This window comes from Leopardus geoffroyi, chromosome E2, assembly GCF_018350155.1.
Source record: "Leopardus geoffroyi isolate Oge1 chromosome E2, O.geoffroyi_Oge1_pat1.0, whole genome shotgun sequence".
Lineage (NCBI taxonomy): Eukaryota > Metazoa > Chordata > Mammalia > Carnivora > Felidae > Leopardus > Leopardus geoffroyi.
In genome coordinates, this window is record NC_059335.1 from 3,081,924 (window position 1) to 3,104,141 (window position 22,218).

Genomic DNA, 22,218 nt, shown 5'->3' on the forward strand with positions numbered 1-22,218 from the left:
GAGTCCCCCCCCCCCCCGCCGCCTTAGCTCCGCTCCACTCTGCCCTCACCAAAGATGGCGCCACCCTGGCTTCCCCAACTTCCAGTGCTGGGGAAGGGACGGGAAACAGGGATAAGGGCGGGCGGTGGGGAGGGGGAAGCCAAGGGGGCGGGAGAAAGGAGTGCGGGGGAGCAGGGAGCCGAGGCGGAAGTCGAGGGGCCCCCGGGTGGAAGTGACGCTGCCCCCGCTGCCCAAAATGTCGGCGCCCAGAGGGAGGTGTAAGTAATTAAAGAGAAAAGCCGACTGACTTTCCCGGCCTCCTGGGGCCGCCCCAGGGCTCCAAAACCCCCGCTCCGTGCGAGCGAGGTAGACTCGCCCGGCTGCGGGTCGCGCCTGACCTGCTCCCACCCCGGGCGCCCCGGGCCGCACCTCTTAGGGACAGGGGGGAGGGGCACAAAAGGCCGGTACTCAGGGCCTCGGTCCCAGAGCCGACAGGGGAGGGGGGGGGGGCCAGTCCTGCAGGCGACTGGGTGGGAAGGAGGCGGGGCTTAGTGGCGACAGGGGCGGAGCAGCTGCGGGGAGGAGCTTCCAGAGGGGCGTGGCTTAGAATGGAAATAGGCTGGGCTTAGTGGAAGAAACGGGACTATGGGTAGAAAATGGGTGGTGCTTAGCAATGGGTGGGGCTTGATAAGGGGCGTGGCCAAAGAGTGCTAGGAGGGTCCCAGGTTGAAGGGTGGAAGGGACTTACCTGGGCTGAGGGGGGGAGGGGGAGCGGGAATGGGACTCAGGGCACAGGTGGGCGGAGCTTAGAGTAGAAGGGGAGTAGTTTGTGCAGGAGTGGGCACAGTGAGGTGATGGGATTTAGGCGTGTAATTCGTCTTAGTGGAAATAACAAGTCTTCATAACGTACGTGCAATGATTTGGAGGGCTGGGAAGGGGCTCCCCCCGGAAGGCTGAGTGGAGGGTCTTGGAAAGGACGGGCCCCCCTACAGGCTAGGTGGAGACGACAACCTGTGTGGCGTTCTGGAGGCGCACCTTAGCGGAGAAGAGATGGTAGGATTTAGAGAGCAATCTCAGAGGAACTTGGCGGGCAGTAGTAATCAGAACAGCTTGCCTGTTGAGCCTTTGCTGGGCCCCTGCCTGAGTCAGGGCGCGGCACGCACTGCCACAGTTTTGCTTACGCCTCACCTCCACTGCATGAGGTAGGTACCCCTGTTACTCCCACTGTGCAGATGGACAGACTTTCTGCAGATGGACAGTTGGTTTCTTCAGAGGTTCCAGGATCATTCCTGGTCGCCCTGGAAGGTTGAACCAAGTGCACTTGGCCCCAAATCTTTGTCCCGCTCATTTGCTAGGAATGTGACTCTTTTCCCCCCGAAGATGACTTTCACTCTCGAAGAAGACTGGGAGGGACTTTCAGAGAGGAAGGGACTTGTCAGAGAATTCAAGAGGCAACGGGAACTTGAGCAGGAGTGGGTGGGACCTGATTCAGAGTGGCTGGGGGCTAACAGAGTGGGCGGGGCTTAGGGAGAAGGGGGGGCGGGGTCCAAGTAGAGAAGAGGCTTAAAAACACTCAGGAGTGTATTAGCCACTTGGCACTGATTAGGAAGGTTGGCAGATGAGTGAGAGGAGGGTTTGTAGGAGAAGGGGAGGCTTACCGGTGGGTGGTCGTGGCTTGGAGGTTGAGTGTAGCTTGGAGGGAAGTGGGAAGCGTTCCCAGGGGACAGATAGCGGGTCCTGAGCCCAAGGAGACCGATAGGAGAGGGCTGATGGGGAGCTGACTGCTTCACCTGCCCTCCATGTCTCCCCTTGCTCCAGAGAGAGCCTCCACTCGCCACTGCCCTCCCACCACGCCACCATGGATGATGCCCCGCTGCCAGTGCCCCCGGTCCCCGCCCCGGCCCCGGCCCCGGCACCTCCCGCTGCTGCTGCTCCCCGGGTCCCATTTCACTGCAGTGAGTGTGGCAAGAGCTTCCGCTACCGCTCGGACCTTCGGCGCCACTTCGCCCGGCACACTGCACTCAAACCCCACGCGTGTCCGCGCTGTGGCAAGGGCTTCAAACACAGCTTCAACCTGGCCAACCACCTGCGTTCGCACACCGGCGAGCGGCCCTACCGCTGCTCTGCCTGCCCTAAAGGGTTCCGAGACTCCACCGGCCTGCTGCACCACCAGGTGAGTCCCGCAGGCTGGGCTCAGGCTGGCCTCCCTGGGCTGGACACACCCTTGGAGCCACAGGGCCCCACTTTCTCATTTAGCTTCACAGTTCAACAGGCAGGCACTACCGATCAAAGGGACTGGACGCTCAAAATCTGTCTCTAGTACCCCCAGACTTTTAAATAAACCACAAGGGCCACTATCAGTAAGGCACAGCCTCGTGTAACGCACTGGCCACATTTCACGTGCTCAAAAGCCAGGTGTCGCTGGTGGCCGCCATATTGGTCAGTGAAGATACACAACACCTCCATCAGTGCAGAAAGCTCTGTTGGACAGCTCTCGCTCTAGAAGGTTGGACATTTACCTTGAAAAACCACCTCCCATCCCAGGGGATTATGAAAGATCCTCTCCACCTCTTCCCGATATCCACCACCTTAGAGGACATCCATAGGAGGTCGGAACGTTTATCAATAATAATTACAGTTTCTAGGAATTGAGTAGCTATTTAGTGATGATTTTATCCTATACTCACAACGACCCTGTGAGATGGCACATCTCGTGCCCGTGTCACAGAGGAGAAAAGCAGAGCCTCGGAGATGATGTTACTTGTCTAGTTTTCACTGCAAGTAGAAGGCAGAGGGGGGACTTGAACCCAGGTTTGTTAGTGTTCAGAGCCCTAGTACCTAGCCATTCTCCCAGGGAGTCCCACTTTCCTAGGTGGGCTTGGTGAAAATGAGTAAGAGTTAGTCCGGACGAATGGGAGGAAGAGTTCTCCAGCCTAAAGGAACAGCACGTGCAAAGGTCCTGCGAGGGAAGGGGCAGAAAGAATCCCAACATGACCCAAATCAGAGAAGAAGAGGGAGAAGGTCCAAGCTAGGCAAGGCCAGTCGGGAGGGCAGGAATCCGCCCTGCAGGCTGGACCCTCTGCTCTGATGCCGCGCTCTCCCTCTCTCCCTCCCAGGTCGTCCACACTGGTGAGAAACCCTACTGCTGCCTGGTCTGCGAGCTGCGCTTCTCCTCACGCTCCAGCTTGGGCCGCCACCTCAAGCGCCAGCACCGCGGGGTGCTCCCGTCTCCGCTGCAGCCCGGCCCAGGCCTGCCCGCCCTGAGCGCACCCTGCTCCGTCTGCTGCAACGTGGGCCCCTGCTCGGTGTGCGGGGGTGCGGGAGCTGCTGGCGGAGAGGGCCCAGAGGCGGCGGGCGCGGGCCCGGGCAGCTGGGGGCTGGCGGAGGCCGCAGCCGCGGCCGCCGCCTCACTGCCCCCGTTCGCCTGCGGAGCCTGTGCGCGGCGCTTCGACCAGGGCCGCGAGCTGGCGGCCCACTGGGCGGCGCACACTGATGTGAAGCCCTTCAAGTGCCCGCGCTGCGAGCGCGACTTCAACGCCCCCGCGCTGCTAGAGCGGCACAAGCTGACGCACGACCTGCAGAGCCCGGGCGCGCCCCCTGCGCAGGCCTGGGCCGCGGGGGCGGCCGACGGCGCCGGAGGCGGCGGTCCTGCGGAGGCAGGCAGCGCCCAGCCGGCCTGGGACGGCGGGCTGCTCCTGGGTCACGCCGGGGGCGGCGTGCCTGAGCTCCGGGGGCTGCTCCCCGAGGGTGGCGGGGAGGCCCCAGCGCCCGCGGCCGTGGCCGAGGCGCCGGAAGACACCCTGTACCAGTGCGACTGCGGGACCTTCTTCGCTTCAGCTGCCGCGCTGGCCAGCCACCTGGAGGCCCACTCGGGGCCCGCCACCTACGGCTGCGGCCACTGCGGGGCCCTGTACGCGGCCCTGGCGGCCCTAGAAGAGCACCGGCGGGCCAGCCACGGCGAGGGTGGAGGGGCGGAGGCGACGCCCGCGGCCCCGGAGGGGGAGCCGGCGGCCGGGGAGGCCGCGTCCGGCTCGGGCCGGGGCAAGAAGATCTTCGGCTGCTCCGAGTGCGAGAAGCTGTTCCGCTCGCCGCGCGACCTGGAGCGGCACGTGCTGGTGCACACGGGCGAGAAGCCGTTCCCGTGCCTCGAGTGCGGCAAGTTCTTCCGCCACGAGTGCTACCTCAAGCGCCACCGGCTGCTGCACGGCACCGAGCGGCCCTTTCCCTGCCACATTTGCGGCAAGGGGTTCATCACGCTCAGCAACCTCTCTCGGCACCTGAAGCTGCACCGGGGCATGGACTGACGGCCAGGCCGCGCCTCCGCCCAACCGCCCCTCCCCGGGGCGGGGCTGGACTTGGGCCCGGCCCGGTCTGGATCCAGATCCACGGGCCCTGAAGCAAGGGGACCCTGGCTGGAGAGACAGGGCCACCAGACGCCCACACAGGGCCCTGAGCTGGAGGGCAGCAAATAAACGGAGAGATTCCTCAGCTCCGGGGTCCAGGGTCCATGAAGAGACCCCTGAGTGTGAGACCCCTGGAATATACGCTGGGCACCCCCAAGTCAATAGGCAGCCTCCAAGCTGTGGGGACCTAGCAGTGAGAAATGGGTCTCCCAAGTACTTCTCATCTTGAGGGCCCTAATAATGACAGATGGGCACCTTCCCCCCCCCCCCCCCCAAGGGAAGGCTGCCCCTCTCCCTGAGAGCCATCATTCCCAACGACCTTGATCTGGAGAATGTGGGGAGATCATGACCCCGAATTTCCCTAGATCCCCTCCAGATGCTACCCACCAGTCACTGGTGTCCCCCCCCAAAAAAAATGGATATAGCCGGAATCTGCCTTCCCCCGCTCCCACCCCATTTCATTCCTTATGCTGAAAGAGGACCAGGGTAGATGTCCCCTGCCCTCAGCCCCCACTCCCCAATTAGGTCTCCCTCTCCTACTGCAGAATGGATCAACCCTAATGATCTTCCCCACCCCCAACCACTAGAATAGGCTGGTTTGAAATCCCTCCTGCCCAGTAGAATGAACTGATTCAGATACACACCCCTGTCCACTGGAATGGGCTGGTCCAGACTGTGGCCTGCCCCCCCCACCCTCCTTAGGTGAATACGGCAGACACTCCTCCCTCGCTCTCGAGTGTGGGCCAGTCCACGTCATTCCCCATCCTGTGAACTCATCTGAATGGGAGGTGGTGGACATTGGGGTTTTCCTCCCACTCTGCTGTAGCACCTGTCAGTCTTTCCATCTCTGTTGGTTTGTCTGTCTCTGTGTTCCCCTCAACCCCAAGGGGGGAGGGGGTTTGGCTAGGGGGTTCCCCCCGTGAGCCTCGACCTTGCCCCCTCATCCCACTCCCTAATGTCTCCAGGACCCCAATAAACCTTGTCCTGTCAGTCACTGATGTCTCATGTTCTGATCCTTGGCTCCAGAGAGGTGGGAGTTTCTCCCTCCCTGGTTTAGGACAGGCCCCCTAAATAAAGATCTTTCCTCCCTCCCTCCTGACAAATTTTGAGTCGAGAGTGCATGACCATTAAAATCAGAAAGGGTTTAAGTCTCACCAAAAGGGAACCCAGTCCTTTAAGTACAACATCCGTCTCCAATGGGCTAAACATGCCCTTTAGAAACCATCAATCCCATAAGACTTGCCCCCTAAAAACCAAACTATCTCCTTAAAGAAAAGTTCTACCCCTAAGCAGAGACCCTATCTCTTAGACTCCACCTCCAGGTGTCCAAATGTGTACCTTGAACGCTTACATCCAATTCCTCGGATAGGATTCGCCCATCAGGGAAGGGGTCAGCCATTCGTATTGTCTTCTGCGCACTAGATTACATTCCTGTATACTGAGTGCCTATTCTGTGCCAGGCATTGTAATCCTCTCTGGGGATCCAACAGCAAAGGAAATAACTCCTCATGGGGTTTATATGTTTAGTGTGTGGGCGATAGGGTGGAGAAAAGAGTAATCAAAGAAAGGAGAGTGATTTCCAGATGGTTTTGAGCATCTGAAGGAGATGAGGAGCGGGTGTTAAGAAAGAGACTCTGCCATCCCAGTTCGGGTGTCCCGTGGGCTTCTCTACAGAGGTGGCATCTGATCTGGAACCTGAAGGGTGGCGAGAGACCAGCGAGAAGGATGCCTGGATGGGCACGGAGAAGAGGGAGGAACTGAGGTCGAGGGGTCAGGTCACGCAGAGGCTGGTGGGCCTTCCAGGTCATCAAAAGCAAGAGTTTAACGTGGAGGGATGGGATCACTCTTGCACTTCACAAAGTTCCCTCTGGCTGCTGAGTGGAGAAGGAACTGGAGGGGTACAGTGGAAGCAGAAGACTATAGCAGTCCAGCAGGAGAGATGGGGAGGGGGGGTGGCTAGACCTTAGTGGTGGAGAGAAATGGGTGGGTTCGAGATGAATTCTGTAAGTAGAATGTGAGTGTGTGTGTGTGTGTGTGTGTGTGTAACTGAAAGGGAGGAATCAAGAGGGTCTGGTTGAGTGGTGGCATTTTGAATTAAGAACAGAAAAGGGAGGGGCGCCTGGGTGGCGCAGTCGGTTAAGCGTCCGACTTCAGCCAGGTCACGATCTCGCGGTCCGTGAGTTCGAGCCCCGCGTCGGGCTCTGGGCTGATGGCTCAGAGCCTGGAGCCTGTTTCCGATTCTGTGTCTCCCTCTCTCTCTGCCCCTCCCCCGTTCATGCTCTGTCTCTCTCTGTCCCAAAAATAAATAAACGTTGAAAAAAAAAAAAAAAGAACAGAAAAGGGGAAGAACACATTTGGGTAGGGATTTAGGTGAATCAAGAATTCCATTTTGAGCTTCTTAAATATAAGATGCCTGGGAGATTGGCATGCTCTAATAAGGCTGAAGATGTGCATATCTCGCGATGCAGCAATCCCACTGCTAGGCACAAGCCCCAGAGAAATCCCTTCACCTGCACTGGGAGACACATAGAAAAACACTCCCAGCAGCACATATGGTCAGCCTCAAACTCTGGACAACTGGAACATCACTGTGAGGGTCTGAATGTTCGTATCCCCATCAAAATTGATATGTTGAAATCCTAAAGCCCAGTGTGACAGTATTTGGAGATGGAGCTATTGGGAGGTGCTTAAATCACGAGGGTGGAGTCCTCATGCATGGGATTAGTGACCACATTCCAAAGGCTCCAGAGTGATCCCTAGTCCTCTCCACCATGTGAGGACGCAGCAAGAAGGCAGTGGCCATGAGGGCCTAGAAGAGGGCCTTCCCCAGAAGGCAAGCATGCTGGTGCCTTGATCTTGGACTTCTGGCTTCCAGCACTGTGAGCAATAAATTTCTGTTGTTTACAAGCCACCCAGTGTGCGATATTTTGTTACAGCAGCCAGAACAGAATAAGACATCCATCAACAGTATAGCAGATCAATAAACAGTGCTATATTATGCTGTGGAATACTATACAGCAATGAAATGAAAGGAGTGCAGAAACCCACATTTGCATGGATGAAAGTTACAAAGAAACCCAATGCAAGAAGGCAAGAAGAAGCCCATGGAGTATGATTCCATTTATATAACATTCATAAAGCCAGCAAAACTATAATACTGTTTAGGATGTATTGTGGGTCGTGAACCATCTAGAAAAGCGAGGAAAACATTTGCCCATAAAAACTCAGAACAGTGGGGTTGGATGCATCACGCCCAATCTTCTGTGGACTCTGGGGTGGGAGCTAACATTCCGTGTCTTAATCAGGTGATCCATTGATCATTCTTTGCTAACTGTGCATTTGTATCGTGCTCTTTTAGTCTATGAGTCTCGTATCTCACAAGAAAAAAAAATGTAAAGGAGGCAACCCGGGATCCAGGAACCAGACTCATCCCCTGGGGCAAAAAAAAAAAAAAAAAAAAGAAAGAAAAGAAAAAAGAAAAGAAAAAAGAAAAAAAAGAGAATCTGTCTTGGAGAAACAAGACCCGCCCCCTTAGATTCAGGCACCGCCCCAGGGACAAGACCCGCCCACTTGGAGACCTGCTCGATGTCGAGCACAGAGGGTCTGGAAAGGAGCCAGGGTTGTCATGGAGATGGCCTCCAGCTAAGGATTAATGAAGAGGGACCTGTGGAGGCTCAACTCCTCCCACCTCACCTCCAATCCAATCCTTTCTCTTCTGAGACAACAGCGAAAGGGACTCACCCATTTCCCCCACCCCCCCCCCACCCCAGGGCCTCCCAAGGGCCCAAGGCTGGACCCTGTACCTAACTCCTCTCGCTGTGGCCCCATTTCATAGGTGTGCTAACTGAGGCTCCGAAGGAACGAGGGAGGATTTTGCTCTCCAGAGAGCCGATTATTGGGCTGACGCTGACGACTCGCTCGCAGCTGATCCGTCCAGGCGGCCACCTGGACGCTCACCCGAGCTCCTCGTCTCCCCACCCCGCCTCAGTCTTCTCCCTTCAGGGGGTCCCCCTCTCCTGAAGCCCCAGCCTCGTCCCCTCTTCACTCCTCATCCACATTTCTGTGCGCGGCTTGGTGCTGAGGGGTGAGCATTTCAGCATTTCAGCAAAGCCTGCCCTCAGGGAATTATTTCTACTCCTGCGGAGGGGGAGATGGGCAATCAGTGGGTAATCCACAAGTAGCCTAATGCTACTTTGCTGTAAGTACAGGTTGGAAATTAAGGCAGAGTAAGGACCAGAGGGTGACAGGAGGGGTCTTTTAGCTAAGGCGGACAGGAGAGGTGTCTCTGAGGACATCTGAAAGAAATGATGGGAGTAAGGGAAACTTCGTGGAAATCTAGGGGAAGGGCATTCCGGAGAGGGAGAACAGCACGTTGAAAGGCCCTGGGGTCCACAGAGAGCAAAGAGGACGGTGTGGCTGGAGCAGAGAGTGAAGCAGGGAGAGAGAGGTGGCAGTCAGCTGAGGGAGGCTCCAGGGGCCAGACCCGTCCAGCCTTACAGGGAGGGGTGAGGAACTCGGGAGGAAGGGATGGGGAGCACGAGAGGTTGTTCAGCGCTGGAGTGACAGCCTGTGATTTCTGGGTGCGGGAGACTGGCCGGGAGGTAGGGGGGCTGGAAGCAGGAGAGCCAATGAGGAGGCAGTTGCAGTGGGACTGGCCCCCCGGAGTGCAGCCCGGAGCCAATCAGAGCCAGGTCCCGCCCCCTGCCCGAGAGGCCAGCCCTGCCCAGGCCCCCCTCTCTCACCTGGGCCCGCGCCCCGCCCCCTCCCTGCTCCCAGCCTAGGTCTCCCCTGCATCCGGCCGGGCCTCCACGCGGGTCCCACAGGAATTTCTCTAAAACACTAATCGGATCATGTGACTCTCCAGCTTAAAAACCTTTTCAATGGCTTCTCAGTGCTCTAGGAATGCGTCCAGCATTCAGCTTGGACTAAGAGGCTGGACACAGTGGCTCGTGCAGCTCCCGGCCTCTCTCCACCACACTGCCGGCTCTGATGTCCCAATCCAAGGTCCTCAGTCTCCCCCAAGACAAGACCCCCCTCCCCACCCCACCCCACCCCACCCCATACATGCTGTTCTCTCTGCTTGACACTTTATTTCTCACCTCTCCATTCCTGAATTTTCCTTCCTTCCTTTTTTTGGGGGGGCGGGTAAGGAAAAAAACGTTAAGCCTTGTAAAATATAGATAATGAAGGTGAAATAGCCACACATACCCCCTCGATATAGACTCGGAAGAATTGAAAGCGGCCATTCAAACGAAAATATATTCTTGAACGTTCACAACAGCACTATTCACAATAGCAAACAAAAGGTAGAAATAACCCAATGTCCATGAACAAATGGGCAGACCAACACGATGCCGTCTACCCATACAGTGGAATATTATTCAACCATAAAGAGGAAGGGCATACGGATACATGCCGCAACATAGATGAATCTCGAAAACATGCTAAGCGAAAGAAACGAGTCATAAAAGATCACGGATTGTATGACTCAGTCGATATGAAATGTCCACGGTAGGCCAAGCCATAGAGAGACAAAGCTGAACGTTGGTTGCCAGGGGCTGGGAGGAGAAAGGGCATGGAGAGTGACAGCTTCATGGATCTAGATTTCTGTTTGGGGAGATGAAAAATTCTGATACTAGATGGTAGGCATGGTTGACATCTCGACGGTGACATCGAGAATGTATTCAATGCCACTGACATTAATGCCACACCCACCCCTATATACTACAGCTTTGGGACATTAGAGATATACCTCACTCTCCATAGGCGCCTCTAGGATCTGATTGCTTCTCCCCGCTATAAAATACCCCCTACCTGGGGTGCCTGGGTGGCTCAGTCAGTTAAGAGTCTGACTTTGGCTCAGATCACAATCTCGAGGTTTCTGAATTTGAGCCCCGAGTCAGCCCATTTCAGATTCTCTGTCTCTCTGCCCCTCCCCTGTTCGTTCTCTCTCTCTCTCTCAAATATAAAAAATAAAACATAGAAGGCACCCCCTAGCCCATATTTGGTAGTTATTATCTCCATGGTATTTTTAGACTTTCACTCATACATATATATCCTTTAGAAAGTAGTATTATTGACCAGATGCTTTTAAAAATCAAGCTGTAGGCCTCTGTCGTCTCCCCCATCTCTTTGTGAGATGCAAAGACTCCTGGAGACTCGCTTAGCTTTGAAATGTTTTAGTGCCTCGCTTTACCATTCTTTAAAGTGGGAGAATAACATGACCCACTCCATATGGCAAGGAGACACAACTGGGTTTGTATTTGTAAGGCGCTTACAAGGCTATACTATTATTAATTTTCATTTTATTTATTTTTCATTACCCTCCCCCTTCCATTTATTTCTTGTACCTTTACTTTCTTGAGTATGGAACACATTCACATGGTTTCAGATTCAAAAAGCACAAAAGGATAGAGTGTAGCAAGTTTCAGTTCTGAGAGTTAGACAAAGTTGCGAGTTTCCTGTCTCCTCGCCCAGTTCTTCCAGATGCAAACCACTGATGAGCAGATAGTTACAACGGGTCACAGACTGTTTTCCAGCTGCCTTTCCCACCCCTTCCCTTCACATTATCACTTGGTGCCTTTCATATTTTTACCCAGTAAGTTTCTTCATTCTGTTGTTGTTGTTGTTGTTATAATTATATTCATCTTTTTTAATAATCTGATGATGATGATGATGATGATGGCGACACACAGCATTCCACTGGGCAGATCAGTCATGACTTCTCGCTCGAATCCCCTACCGATGGGCATTTAGCTCATTTCCAGTCTTCTGCAGTGATGTGTAGTACTACACTCATTCCTGATACAGATTTCATTTTGCATGTTTCCAAACAGGTCTGACAGAAAAGATCCTGGAATTGTTCGCTTGTTAAGGTTGTTCCAAACTTCACTCGCCCAGGAGGGCCTGGGTGGCTCAGTAGTCGGTTAGGCATCCAACTTTGGCTCAGGTCATGATCTCATGGTTTGTGGGTTCAAGCCCCGCGTCGGGCTCTGTGCTGACAGTTCAGAGCCTGGAGCCTGCTTTAGAATCTGTATCTCCCTCTCTCTCTCTCTCTCTCTCTCTCTCTCTCTCTCTCTCTCCCTGCCCCTCCCCCACTCGTGCTCTCTCTCTCTCTCAAAAACAAATAAACGTCAAATTCCATTCGCCCCAGCCGTGTACAAGAGGCTCCAGTTCCCACACTCTCGCCAACAATGTTGAGCCTGTATTTCACCTTAAACCAACGGCGACTAGCTGCAGGCATACCTCCACCACGTGCCTTTTCTGCTCAGCATCAGGTATTTGAGGTGTCCTGTGGAGGCACATGTCTCTACCCTTTCCATTCGCTCATCCTTCTCATCCCTAACCCTTGACTTTCCTCGGGCAAGTTTCCGCTGAAACAGTGTTGCCTCCTGCAAGACCTTGAGGGTTGCTCTCACCCCTGTGTGGGATCAGCTCAGTGCCGTCTCTGTTCTCTGTGTTCCCACCAAACCCTCTTTCCTGCGACAGAGCACATTTTTGCAGGAGGGCAATTGGGTCTGTGTCTGACTGCGTCCTCCTTGAGATTCCTGCAGACAGGGTCCAATGGCCTGTGTCTTTGCCACTGAAGCTCCAGCACCAAGGACAGAGCTAGCCCATAGTAGGTGCTCAGCGGATCTCAGTAGCTTAGGATGGAGTGAGTGTGTGTGGCAAGGAATATGCAGAACGGACTTGGAGTAGGTGCTCAGTAAACACTGGTGTCTTAGGAGCAAATGATTATGCACAGGGCTTATCATGGAGGGGTACACTGAGACCAGGAGAAGGGGAAGTCGTTTGCTCAGGCAGCCAAGTGATGGCTGGAATCGGGTTCTAGTCCAGAGCGCCCCCACTTTCCCTGAGGCCTCTGCCACCGCGCCTCATTCATCGCGGTCCCCTGGCACCCCCCTCGCCCGACACAGTGCCTGGCACAGACAGGACCTGATAAATGTGTATTTGTTGAAGCCATGAATGAATATGTGTGTCTGTTGGGGTGGGGAGGGGAGCTGGACCCGGCCTCCCAGGCCCGCAGCCCCCTCCCCGTGCAGGACCCAGGAATCCAAGCCGCCCTCCCTCCCCGCCCCCTGGGTCCCCTCGTCCTCCCGCTTCCGGCTTCCCAGCCAGTCTTTCCTCTTCGGGGCTCCGTGGAAAGACCGGGTTTCCGGGGGGAAGGCTTAGGCGGTGACACCGAGCCCAGCCTCCTCCACCCCCCACCACGCTCGGGCCCTCCCTCCCTCCCTCCCCGCCACCACCGTCCGCGTTTGGCCGGCCGCGGGGAAGGAAGAAAGGAGCGAAGGAGGCGGAGGTAAGAACCCTGCGTCCAGCGATCAGGGCTGAGCCCCAGACCCTGGGCCCAGAAATCTGTGAGGCCTCGAACTGCGGCCCCAATTCTGCTGATCAGGCCTGCGGGGAACCGCAGGCTGGGCCCAGTGGGGAGATCGCCCCCCCCCCACCTCCTTGGGCACCTAGGGCTCAGGACCCCAGCAGCCTTGGTGGGGGGCAGGCGTCCAGGGGCCTGGCCCCCAGCAGCCTCCTCCCTGGAGCATTCCGGCAGTGGAGCCCCCAGTCCCCTCCTCTCCCTTGTCTTAGGAGCCCAGCCCCCTCCCTCAATCCTCTCTGCCCCTGGGACCCAGGAATCCATACCACTTCCCACACAGGAGTGGATCCCAGCCACCTCCCAAACCTGGGGTCCCAGGCCCCGGCGCCCACCTCCCTCAGTCCCAGGAGTGTGGCCGCCCAGCCTTCTCCCAGGCTGAGAGGCTGAGGCAGCCCTCCTACTCCTGGCCTCTCCCAGACCCCGGTCTGGGTACCCACATTCCATTTCCGGGGCCTCCCAGTGTTGAATTCCACCCCCTCCACTCGGGCACCACAGGCTGCTTCCCAGCCCCTCCCAAAACGCTCCAGCCCGGCCCCTGAGGAAGAGCGCTTGGCTCACTGTCTCCCTGTCTCCTCTCCTGTCCGTGTCTCTGGCTTGGTCCCCCTCGCTGTCTTGCCGTCTCTCCCCACCTCCACCCTGCTGAGGTTCTTCTGGTCTCTGTGTTTGCACCCTCTCTCCCCAAACCTCTTTGTTTTCTCCCCATCTCTGTCTCTGCTGGGAGGCCTCACCTCTCTCTCCTGCTGTCTCCCACCATCCTGTCTGACCGCTTCTCCTGCTGTCTGTCTTTCTGTCCCCACGTCTCTGTGTCTCTTCTGTCTTGCCGGCTCTCCCCTTTGCCTGGCCGAACACCTGACCATCTCTGCATCTCCGTCTGGCCCTCTGTCTCTGCTTCCCTGCCCACATCTCCCTTGATCCAACACCCTCCCCACAATGTCTCCTTGTCTCCCCTTTCTCCTTGCAGGCATGGACCCGCAGCCCCCTCCACCCGCCCAGGGCAGCCCGCCTCACCGTGGCCGGGGCCGGGGCCGCGGCCGGGGCCGGGGCCGAGGCCGGGGCCGTGGCAGGGGGGGCGCTGGAGCCCCTCGGGCCCCCCTGCCCTGCCCCACCTGCGGCCGCCTCTTCCGCTTCCCCTACTACCTCTCCCGGCACCGGCTGAGCCACTCGGGCCTCCGACCCCACGCCTGCCCCCTGTGCCCCAAGGCCTTCCGCCGGCCTGCGCACCTCTCGCGCCACCTGCGTGGCCACGGGCCCCAACCCCCGCTGCGCTGCGCCGCCTGCCCCCGCACCTTCCCTGAGCCCGCCCAGCTCAGGCGCCACCTGGCCCAGGAGCACGCGGGCGGCGAGGTCGAGCTGGCCATCGAGAGGGCGGCCAAGGAGGCCGCGGAGACCAGCTGGGGCCCGCAGGACGCCACGGCCGAGCAGCCGAGCACCGCGGCGGCGGGGGCCGCCGAGGAGGAGGCCGCGTGGCCCGAGACGTGGCCGGCGGGGGAGCCGGCCACGCTGGCGGCCCCCGCGAGCTCGGAGCCCCGCGAGTCGGAGGAGGAGGAGGCCGAGGCCGGGGCGGCCGAGCTGAGGGCCGAGCTGGCGCTGGCGGCCGGGCGCCAGGAGGAGAAGCAGGTCCTGCTCCAGGCCGACTGGACGCTGCTGTGCCTCCGCTGTCGCGAAGCCTTCGCCACGAAGGGCGAGCTCAAAGCGCACCCGTGTCTGCGCCCCGAGGGGGAGCAGGAGGGGGAAGGGGGCCCCCCGCCCCGCCCCAAGCGCCACCAGTGCTCCATCTGCCTCAAGGCCTTCGCCAGGCCCTGGTCGCTGTCCCGCCACCGGCTGGTCCACTCCACCGACCGCCCCTTCGTGTGCCCGGACTGCGGCCTGGCCTTCCGCCTCGCCTCCTACCTCCGCCAGCACCGCCGCGTCCACGGCGCGCTCAGCCTCCTGGCCCCGCTGCCCCCGGCGGGCAGGAAGGACGACAAGGCCTCGGGCGGACGGAACTCAGGGAAGGGGCCCGAGGGGGGCGAGGGGGCCGAGTGCGGGAGCGCCTCGGAGGGGGGAGAAGGCGGGCAGAACGGAGGCGACGCCGCCCCGGCCCGGCCCCCCGCCGGGGAGCCCCGCTTCTGGTGCCCCGAGTGCGGCAAGGGCTTCAGGCGCCGGGCGCACCTGCGACAGCACGGGGTGACCCACTCAGGGGCGCGCCCGTTCCAGTGCGTGCGCTGCCAGCGGGAGTTCAAGCGCCTGGCGGACCTGGCCCGCCACGCGCAGGTGCACGCGGGGGGCCCGGCCCCGCACCCCTGCCCGCGCTGCCCGCGCCGCTTCTCGCGCGCCTACAGCCTCCTGCGCCACCAACGCTGCCACCGCGCTGAGCTGGAGAGGGCCGCCGCCTTGCAGGCGCTCCAGGCCCAGGCCCCGCCGTCGCCCCCGCCGCCCCCGCCGCCGCCACCAGCCGGGCAGGAGGACGAGGAAGGGCTCCCGCTGCCCCTCGCACACATCAAGGAAGAGCCGCCCTCCCCGGGGTCCCCACCCCAGTCGCCGCCACCGGCTCCCCCTGTCTTCCTCAGCGCCTCCTGTTTCGACAGCCAGGACCATTCGGCCTTCCAGATGGAGGAAGAAGAGCCCGACAGCAAGGCTCACCTGCGCGGGTCGGGCGGCCTGGCCTCCTGACCTTCACACCCACTCTCGGCCGCTCCATTTGGCTCCCGGTTTGCCAGACGGAGGAGGGAAGTCCAAGAGCGGGCGCCTCCTCTGTCTCCCCACCCGTCCCCTTCCAGCCCTCAACACTAAGGAGGGTGGGCCCTGGACCGCCCCTCCCTCCCCATCGCCCACCCCCAGGCCCCCGACCCTGGTTAGGAACTGCTTGCGCCAGCAGGCCTCTGAAGGCAGGACTACTCGGAAAAAAGGAGGCGGAGAATATTGGCCAGAGATATGGAGACTGGGGGTGGGGGGGATCCCCTGCCTGGCTGTCCCCCATGATACACACTGGACACCGTCACCTCTTCGGAACTGCCAGACGCTGGGGGTCCCCAGTGAGCAAAGGTCCATCCCTGTCCCTTTGTCTGTCTGTGAATAAATGTGAGTTCGTGAAACAGGAGAGAGTGAGGCTGTCTGTGGTGGGGGAGGGGGGGCTGCAGGGGGGCGCCTAGGGTGAGCTGGGATTCTCCAGCAGACCCTGAGCTTGGGTTCCAAGCAGGAAGGATCCAGATACTCACATCAGGGACTGGGAGGGAGGGGCTCAGCCAGCAAGAGACTCAGGAGGAGAAACGGGAGTGAGACAACCCAGGTTACCATCCGTCCAGGCATCTTTGGGGAGCCCCAGGCACCCCCCCCCCTCCCTTGTGTAATCTCTGCATGTATTCCTTTTTTATTTTATTTTATTTACTTATTTTGAGAGCGACGGAGACAGCACTGGGGGGGGGGGGGCGGGGAGGGGGCAGAGAGAAAGAGGGAGAGAGAGAGAATCCCAAGCAGTCTCCACACTGCCAGCACAGAGCCCAACAGGGACTCAAACTCAGAAATCGTGAGATCATGACCTGAGCGGAAACCGAGTCAGACGTCTAACCGACTGAGCCACCCAGGCGCCCCCTCTTCGTGCGTTCCTTCAGCAAACATCTGGCAGACACAACGATGGGCCCCTGGGGGTGCTGGAGAGAAAACCAGTGCCCCCACTATGAGGAGCTGGGATTCTAGATCTGCACCACCCAATAGAGTCTAGCCACCAGCCACACATGGCTGTTTCTATTTAGATTTAGAACAAGTAAATACATTTGAAATAAAACAGTTAAGAACGGATACAAGTTCAGTTCCTCAGTGTTCAGGAGCCCCGTGTGGCGGGCGGCTGGGTCTGCCCTGTTGGACAGCACAGATCTAGAACATTCTATCATTGCAAGAAGTTGTCTCGGGACAGAGCTGGTCCAGATAATAAACCGACCTGCTGTAGAGCGCCAGATATCAGTAAGGGTTTCTGAGAAAACCGCATGGCGCTGTGATGAGTGAGCATGTCACCCTCTGGTGAGATGACCTTTGACCTGAATGAAGAACCGGGTGGAGGGAACAGCAGGGACAAATGCTGTGAGGTGGGTTGGTGCTGCATGTTTGAGAAACCACAAGGAATTGGGGGTTGGGGGGGGAGTGTCATTTTCTGCAAACTTTCTAATGTTTCCCCCCCCCCACACACACACACATACCCATTTGTTTGGGTCTTAAGGAGTAGAGGGGGAAGGGTGTGTCCAAGCCAATCGTCTTTAAACCCCTTCCCTTTCCTTCTGTTGACATCCTGCCTTCCTCCAGCACCTTCAGTGGCTCTCTCTTGCCCTTTGCAAACAATGACATCGACCACTTAGGCATCTTTATGCCTGTAAGGCCAGGAAAAGAGGGGTGAGATCATCCTGGTTTTCCAGGGCAACAAACGGAGGCTTTGGGAGGGAAGGTCATGCCCTGGTGTGATGGAAACACCAGGCAGGAGCAGGCAGGAGGGAGGGAAGCCAGAAGGATGGAGGTTGAGGGTCTAGGAAAGGAGATAACTGACTCAGAGCTGTGGAGAATTCCCCCCTTGTGAAAGATTTAACACATATTGGCTGAGCCCTTGGAACAGTGCCTGGCACATAGTAGGCATTCAACAAAGGTCATCTGTTTGATTGTCTCTGCACCACCCAGGCCTGGATGCTAGGAGCAGAGTGATGAGTGACACCACCTGGGCACCAGCCTCATGGAACTGAAGACCAGCAGACGACGTGGATAATAATGAAATATTGGCACAAATAAATTCGGGTTTCCAAATGAGACAGTTCTCCAACAAACTAGATCCTGCAACTAAGCCTCAGGTGCGAGCATCTGGGGAGCTGGGGTGTGCGTTCATGACATCAAAGCTACTTCCCTCCCCAGGAACCTTCAGCGACTCCCTATTACCGCACCCAAACAGGGGCTACCATTTAGCAAGCACCTACAAGGGCCAGACACCTTTTCAGCACAACCCCACTGATACAGCTCATTGACGGAGGGGGTTATAGAGCCCACTTTACAGAAGAGGCAAACAGGATTAAAGTGAAGTCATTTGTCCTACTTTGGAAATCACCACCATGAATTGAGTCCTTTGTATTCAACGGGGTACTTTGTGGAAAAGGCTGAAAAACAGTGGTCGCCACCAGGGAGGGAAGTCATTGCTGTCGTTGCTTTGTTATTTTCCCAGGCTGGTATAGACACGATCTCAGGGAATCCTCACCACTCCACTGGGAATTAGGAAACATCCTTACCCTTTTCTAGGGGCAAAACAACATTCAGAGAGGGGAGTCCCTTGTCCAAAATCTCATAGGTAGGAAATAGCGGGCACGGAATTTGAACCCAGGCTGGACCAGCTCTACACCCTGAACACCCTTAACCAGGCCGACATAACCCTTAGGATCAGCGCCCAGGCACACGATCCCCTCCTTACATGCATCCCGGTCTCCAGGCCCCAAGGCATCGTACCCCCACCCCTCCATGGGTTTGCCCACCACCCTCCTCCTCTCCCCCCATCCCCACTTACTCTGCCTTGAGGATCTGCTGTATTGGAGAGAAACATTCCTAGAAGAAAATACAGAATTTAGGGTGAGAAAAGTTCCCTAAAGCTGAAGCCCAGGCCTCCCACTTTGCAGACGAGAAAACTGATATGTGGGACACGCACAGAAAATGATACAACACGCGCATGGTTACTATTCTTGGGGGGGTGATACTACTGGTGTTCATGAATCAAACCCTGCAGGCTACTCGTTCCTTGCGCTGAGCAGTTTGCACACGTGACCTCAATCACGTGTGTTCATAATCATACAAACACATTTCTTGGGTATTTACCCTACATCTCACTTAATCTTTAACACCATCAATAGGTACACCCTGTTATGGGCTCCAATTTTTTTCTTTGTAATTTTTTAAATGTTTATTTTTGAGAGAGAGAGAGAGAGAGAGACAGAGGGCGAGCAGGGGAGGGGCAGAGAGAGAGGGAGACACAGAATCCGAAGCAGGTTCCAGGCTCTGAGCCATCAGCACAGAGCCCTACGCAGGGCTCAAACCCAGGAACTGAGAGATCATGACCTGAGCCGAAGCCAGACGCTCTCCAATTTTTTTTTTCTTAAACAGCTTTATTGAGATATCTTCCCCCTTCCCCCACCGCATAGAATTTGGTCATTTTAAGTGCACAACTCAATGGCTTTTAGTAAGTTTACAGGATTGTGCAACTCTCCCCAAAATCAAATGATAGAGCATATCCAGTATCCCCAAAAGATCTCCTGTGCCCGGTAACAGTCACTTCCCATCCCCACTCCCAGCCCCAGGCAACCATGAATCTGCTTTCTGTCTTAACAGATTCGCCTTTCCTGGGCAGTTCCTATCAATGGATCATACAATAGGTGGCCTCCCATGTCTGGCTTCTTTCACTCAGCATACCGTCTTTACGGTTCGTCCACACTGCACATTTTACCAGTATTTCATTCTCTTTACGGCTGAGTAACGTCCCCTTGCAGGGCATATCGCATTGTGTTCGGCCATTCATCTGCTGATGGACACCCGGGTCGTGTCTGCTCTTCGCCTGTTATGAATAGTCCCACTGAGAACACATGGGACGACCCTTCCTGCGGACATGGGTTTTGTTCTCTTGGGCACACTCCCAGGAGCAGAATTGTTAGGCTGTGTGAAAAGCTCATGATACACTTTTTAAGAAACTGTCAGAACTGTTTCCCAAAGCGGCCACACCACTTACATCCCATCAGGGAGATACGAGGGTTCCCCGTGGGGGCTCCATTATTCAGAGAAGGAAGCTCACTGAACTGACACGCCCGGGGTCTCTTGGCTGGTAAGGAGCAGATCTGGGTACATCTCCAAGCATTGCAATGACAAAGCCTGTGCTCTTAGCCCTTATACGAAGATTCATTCTTACCCTGTTCATACGTTCATTCATTCATTCATCCTAAAACTCTTTTTTTAATATTTATTTATTTGGGGGGAAGAGAGAGAGGGCGGGGAGGGGCAGAGAGAGAGAGAGAGAGAGAGAGAGAGAGAGAGAAAGAGAGGGATATGGAGAATCTGAAGCAAACTCGTGCTGTCAGCACAGAGCCTGACGCGGGGATAGAACCCTTGAACCGAGGAATCATGACCTGAGCAAAGTCGGATACTTAACCAACTGAGCCACCCAGGTGCCCCCATCTTAAAACTCTTGGCTCTGTGCAAAGGACCGGGCTCTGGGTGGGGAAAACATCAGACAAGGTTACGTTTTGGCAACAAGCACAGATTGACCGATACACGTAGGTCACGGATTCAGTGGGTATTTCCTGAGCCCCCACTATATGCTGGGCACTGTCCTAGGTGCTGATCACTCTCTGGTTAATGAAACCGACCCAAATCCCTGCCCACATGGGCCTTCCATGGTAGTGGCAGGAGACAGACACAAAGCCAAACAAAGAAGGTAAACTATACAAAACATCTTAGTGGGCACCTGGGTGGCTCAGTCGGTGAAGAATCCAACTATGGGTTTCAGCTCAGGTCATGATCTGGCAGCTCATGAGATCAAGCCCCACGTCACGCTCTGTGCTGACTGTGCAGAACCTGCTTGGGATTCTCTTCCTCCCTCTCTCGGGCGCTCTCCCTCTCTCTCTCAAAATAAATATATAAACTTTTTTAAAATTAAAAAAAAAACATCTTAGGAGGGGACACATGGTGTGGAGCAAGGTGTGGGACAGGGGAGGCATTGGGGCAGGAACTGAAGGAGATGAGTCCCGGGGAGGGGCACAGCTGCTGCAAAGGCTCTAGGCAGGAAGGTGACTGATGTGTTCAGGGAGCACAGAGGCCACCGGGAAGGAGAGAGAAGGAGGGAGACAGGGGGAAGAAATCAGGGAGAATCAGGGGGTCCAGATCTGGTAGAGAAACCATGAAGGGTCTGATTTCTACTCCACATGACATGGGAAGAGAGCCCTGGGGGGTGGGGATCGTGTGGAGGCTGGCACAAGTTGACTTCACTTTAGACTTTTAATAGTGGGAAAAATTGTTTTTTATTTTTTTTTAATGTTCATTTATTTTTGAGAGGGAGAGAGAGAGAGAGAGCATGAGAAGGGAGGGGCAGACACACACACACACACACACACACACACACACACACACACACAGAATCCAAAGGAGGCTCCAGGCTCTGAGCTGTCAGCACTAGAGCCCGATGTGAGGCTTGAACTGGTGAACCGTGAGATCATGGTCTGAGCTGAAGTTGGATGCTTAACTGACTGAGTCACTCAGTCGCCCTTAAAAAAAAAAAAAATTTTTTTTTTTAAACTAAACTCTATGCCTATATAGAGCTCAAACTCAGGACCCTGATATTAAGAGTCAGATGCTTCACCGACAGCCAGCCGGGTGCTCCAACATTTGGAAATCTTTTTTTTTTTTTTAATTTTTTTTTTAACATTTATTTATTTTTGAGACAGAGCATGAACAGGGGAGGGGCAGAGAGAGAGGGAGACACAGAATCGGAAGCAGGCTCCAGGCTCTGAGCCATCAACCCAGAGCCTGACGCGGGGCTCGAACTCACAAACCGTGAGATCGTGACCTGAGCTGAAGTCGGATGCTCAACCGACTGAGCCACCCAGGTGCCCCTGGAAATCTTAAAACACATAGAAAATGGAAAACATTGGGTGCTTGGGCGGCTCAGTCGGTGGAGAGTCTGATTTTTGATTTTGGCTCAGGTCATGATCCCAGGGTCATGGGATCAAGCCCTGTATTGGATTCTGTGCTGAGCATGGAGTCTGCTTAGGATTCTCTCTCCCTCTGCCCCTCTCCCCTGCTCTCTCACACTGTCTCTAAAATAAATAAAATGAAAAAAGAAAGTGGAAAGAATTAGAAAGTAAATACATACACTAACCCAAGAGAGTCTACAATGAGCATTTTGCTCTATTTGCTTCATGTCCTATCCATCTATGCTTTCATTTGTCCGTCCAGCAATCTATCCGACGTTCATCTTTTTAAAATTTAATACACTTTCCTTTGGTGAGCAGTTTTACGTTTCCAGAAAAATTGAGTGTAAATTACAGACAGATCCCATATATCTGCCTTTAAAAAAAAAAATCATTTCAAAGCAATTTGCAAATATTAGTTCATATCACCCCCTAAACACTGCCGCGGGCATGCATATTGTAACAAGATATCAAATATTTGTTTAAGCTTCTTGTCCTTGGTAACATTTAAATACGGTGAAATGCATGCATTTTCCGTGTTACCATTTGATAAGTGTTGGGGAATACGTACCCCCTGAATGGCACAGACTCCTCTCCTGATTTAACAGATTCCCTCTGGCTTCTGTTTGGAGAATTAACTAGTGAAGAGGGGGGCAAAGGTTCTCTTAAGCCCACCTGATTTGCGTTTTAAATAAGCTTTCCTTGGGGCACCTGGGTGGCTCAGTCGGTTAAGCTTCCGACTTCGGCTCAGGTCATGATCTCACGGTTTGTGGGTTCGAGCCCCACGTCAGGC

At 55.9% G+C, this 22,218-nt stretch overlaps 2 protein-coding genes and 1 long non-coding RNA gene across 6 annotated transcripts; 2 read left to right on the top strand and 1 right to left on the bottom strand.

The window, feature by feature from the left end:
• Window positions 1-133: 133 nt before the first annotated feature.
• Window positions 134-5,376, top strand: FIZ1 (FLT3 interacting zinc finger 1). Of its 3 annotated transcripts, none has more exons than XM_045441420.1 (3): window positions 134-257; window positions 1,798-2,152; window positions 3,096-5,376. In XM_045441420.1, the coding sequence occupies exons 2-3, from the start codon at window positions 1,838-1,840 to the stop codon at window positions 4,281-4,283; spliced, it is 1,503 nt and encodes a 500-aa protein (XP_045297376.1). In that variant the 5' UTR covers window positions 134-257; window positions 1,798-1,837; the 3' UTR covers window positions 4,284-5,376. The 3 variants fall into 3 exon arrangements, with proteins under 3 accessions (XP_045297376.1, XP_045297375.1, XP_045297377.1); XM_045441419.1 differs by lacking the exon at window positions 134-257 and adding an exon at window positions 265-1,181; XM_045441421.1 differs by lacking the exon at window positions 134-257 and adding an exon at window positions 265-1,032.
• A 7,173-nt stretch (window positions 5,377-12,549) lies between these two features.
• On the top strand, window positions 12,550-15,832 carry ZNF579 (zinc finger protein 579). The gene is made up of 2 exons (XM_045441422.1): window positions 12,550-12,681; window positions 13,715-15,832. Exon 2 carries the CDS (start codon window positions 13,717-13,719, stop codon window positions 15,403-15,405), a length of 1,689 nt encoding a protein of 562 aa, XP_045297378.1. The 5' UTR covers window positions 12,550-12,681; window positions 13,715-13,716; the 3' UTR covers window positions 15,406-15,832.
• Window positions 15,833-16,238: 406 nt separating this feature from the next.
• Window positions 16,239-22,069, bottom strand: LOC123578548. Of its 2 annotated transcripts, none has more exons than XR_006702402.1 (3): window positions 21,997-22,069; window positions 18,263-18,300; window positions 16,239-16,382 (listed from the first exon to the last, which is right to left on the bottom strand). It is a non-coding gene; the product is annotated as an uncharacterized LOC123578548 (long non-coding RNA). The 2 variants fall into 2 exon arrangements; XR_006702401.1 differs by lacking the exon at window positions 16,239-16,382 and adding an exon at window positions 16,394-17,996.
• Window positions 22,070-22,218: the final 149 nt, after the last annotated feature.